This window comes from Fibroporia radiculosa (assembly GCF_000313525.1).
Source record: "Fibroporia radiculosa TFFH 294 genomic supercontigs, scaffold22600, whole genome shotgun sequence".
NCBI lineage: Eukaryota > Fungi > Basidiomycota > Agaricomycetes > Polyporales > Fibroporiaceae > Fibroporia > Fibroporia radiculosa.
The window spans coordinates 63,936-67,061 of NW_012133504.1; the positions used below are offsets into that span (position 1 = coordinate 63,936).

A 3,126-nucleotide genomic window follows, 5' to 3' on the forward strand; every position below is an offset into this window, starting at 1 on the left:
CTATCTCCCACTCTGGTATAGTACCACTTAGCATCGTCTCAAGTTCAGAACCTATACTGCCGCCGCCTATGGTACTTTTGTCGAAAACCATGTTGACTCTAATTCTGAAACGATCAGAAGGACCATGACCCCACCAGCCATCTGAATGCACCGATATGACCTTTACGCTCTTCCACACCATGCATGTCTGATCCTACGTACCTTCAAATTGACTAGGACTGCCTCCTCATGGCATGGTATATTACTAAATACATACATGCAATCCGCGAATACTTGACATACTTCGATTGTGCGGGAGCAGGAAGTGAGCATGACAGATAATAGGAGGATAAGGGTCAATAGCTAGAGCCCGTAGAAGCGTGTACTGCGGATGTGGTAGGATTCAATACAGAGGCTGAATCTAGGTGATCTATGCGTACTCTTCGTCGTAGACTATAAGTTGTACTTGTGGGCCTGCCGACGGACGCGAACAGCAGACACGATGTTGGATGACCCGCATCAAACATTGCACGACTTCATAGTTGATGCTTGAATGGCGCCTCCCACTGAACTTGACCAGTACGAGTGAGAGGCCGCGAAAAAAGCCCTTTCCCAATATGTTACCCATCCGGCTCAATGGATCTAGACGCTCGGCTATCTCGTCCATGCTCTCGCCAGCCAGGATGTCCGCATCGAAACAGAGATGCAAGGTTTTGAGACCGCTGCATGTCAAGTTATCAAGCAAGTCTGCCAGCAGACCCATGTTGAGTGAAGTTGTTCCGTCGCGATCTAGGGAGATCTGCAAAACCTCGAGCGTAGATGGCAGACTTGAGGAGCGGGGAACGGAAAAGGTTTCCAGAAATTCACGGGCTGAAACGAAGGGATAGACCCCATTAGAGAAATCAGCTAGGATTGAGTGAAATCAAAAGCTTACCGTCCTCTTGGACGCTGAAAGCAATGTTAAGCATCTCCACGGAATGTAATCTCGCAAGGAATTCCACAAGGACAGAAACGGAGCAGGCACAGTGCTTGAAACCCAGGTACTTCAAGGACTGCATTATTCTTGTGGACAGCATTGACTTCATCAGCGCATCAGCACACCAATCATTGAGCCCTTGGAGAACCAGATGTTCCAAGTTGAGGTCTGGATGCATTCCGATATTGGTGTCACAACCTCGCCAGATCCCAATCCACCCGGATAGGCGCAACACGGACAGGCGAGGTAAAGAGCTAAGCATGGTGCACAGTTGGGAAAATGAACCGATCGTGCAGTCGCGAATGTTGAGAGTTGTGATCGACGCAGGAAGGTGTGCATCAAGGAATTCGTTCACTGGAAATACGCCATAGACTTCATTAGACGTGGTGCGGCGCAGTTTGGGAATGATCGTGTTGAGCGAAAGGGTCTGCAAATTCGAAAGAGCTTGGAAGAGACGCATAATCGATCCTTGGTGGGGGAGAAAGTGTCCAATTGACAAGTTCTGGACGCATGCGAAGTAGGTATGCATATACGGCTCCTCCAAGAGATTGATGAGTCTCTCCATGGTAGCGGGTTGTGTAATGTTTAGCTTGCGGAAAAGGCGTACACGGCACGGATGCGTAAGTGCCCTGCATACCAGCGAGGTGGCGCATATCGCATTATAGTCACATTCCAAGAGCAATTGGTCGAGAAGCAGTTGAAAGATATCAAATAGGAGAGTAGGCTCTGCGATGGCTTCGATTGCAACCACCTAGATATAAATTTAATCAAATGACTGGCGCGGACTGTCTTACCCCGGTTCAGGACATACCACCGGTAAACGAGCGGGATGACAATTCTCAGAACTCGTTTGAAGGTCACACGTCGTCATGCGTTGGCGAGGTTTTATAAACCTCAAAAGGGGGAAGGATACGTGAGGGAAAGGTTTGAATCGCGATCGGGCTTGAACTTGGCTGGTGCTCTCAATTTCTACCTCAGCAGATTTAGTCGGCTTACACCACTTGATTGTAAATCTCATGATTGATTATGTAGGTTCTGGAAATATCCACAGCAGCTCTTCGATGCGCCTCATGGTGCGCGCGAGTATTATACTATACAGACAATGCTTATATAACCACAACAACGACAACCATCTGTACATAGCCCACCTTACGGTCGGTCACAAGCAAACACGATCCTATCTACCGAAAATACGTCCTTCGCAAGGACCAAACATCTGGCGACATTCAATCATGGCGACCAATCCTTGTTCATCAAGTGCCATTCGACACCCTCTAACTTCCCTACACTCAGGTCGGCGAAGCCTTCAAACAGAGACGGGCTGAGGTTTAGTAAGTAAACACATATTCAATCAACAACTCCCTTTGCAGTCTAAGGAACGACGACTGACCAATATCGTACTCGCCACAACTCTCGCATTCATTACGAGTCTTCCCGTACTGCGTGATCTCATTGTACGTGATCTCCATCCACTGTAACACGATGCGGCGTCAGTAACTCCAGTTCTGCGTATACGTTGGCCACTGTGGACTCGCCTGGTTGCAGGTTCCACCGCTTCCGTAGATCAAGTGAGATAGCGACGATGGGGTCGCTATTGCTGTCAGTGTATCCGCATCCGCGAGATCAGGATTGTAATATGTTGCCTATGATGCATTGTAAGCAAGATACAAAAGCATCTGTCGCGAGACGACCCACCCAACGTTCATGAGTAACACGCTTGTCGAGTGTCGCTTCGTCCGCCACGTGTGACAAGTGCCGCAGAGAGGAGAGCGAAGCGAGCTATTGATGTAGGCGCTTGAGTACGAGTCCAACAGCTGCTGAGACCTGCGAGAAGCTTCAGCACTAGTGAGGTCTTCGATATCGAACACATCTGCATTTCTTGAAATCCTAACGAAATTACCATCACTATGGCACAGGCAGACGGACAAAGCCCGCCCGACAAATGCAACCCAGGATGAGGTCCCGTTACTTGTGCGGGACGATGAAAGATTGCTTAGCCTACGGTGCCTAGAACAAATGGAGCAAGACGTTCGGGAGCAACAGCGCGCAAATGGAAGGCGATGAGACGCTAGGTCCACTGGGCGCAGACATCGACAAGCCGACTGGACCAGGCAGGGACTACAGTTTTTCGGAAAAGTCGGCGGCACGGCGATTCGTAGTGGCTGGAAACA

The 3,126-nt window shown here is 49.4% G+C and overlaps 1 protein-coding gene across 1 annotated transcript; it reads right to left on the reverse strand.

The window, feature by feature from the left end:
- Window positions 1–342: 342 nt before the first annotated feature.
- FIBRA_08049 (uncharacterized protein) lies at window positions 343–1,520 on the reverse strand (the record flags this gene model as incomplete). The annotated part of the gene is made up of 3 exons (XM_012329708.1): window positions 343–364; window positions 420–849; window positions 914–1,520. The coding sequence occupies 3 exons, from the start codon at window positions 1,518–1,520 to the stop codon at window positions 343–345; spliced, it is 1,059 nt and encodes a 352-aa protein (XP_012185098.1).
- Between the last annotated feature and the right edge of the window lie 1,606 nt (window positions 1,521–3,126).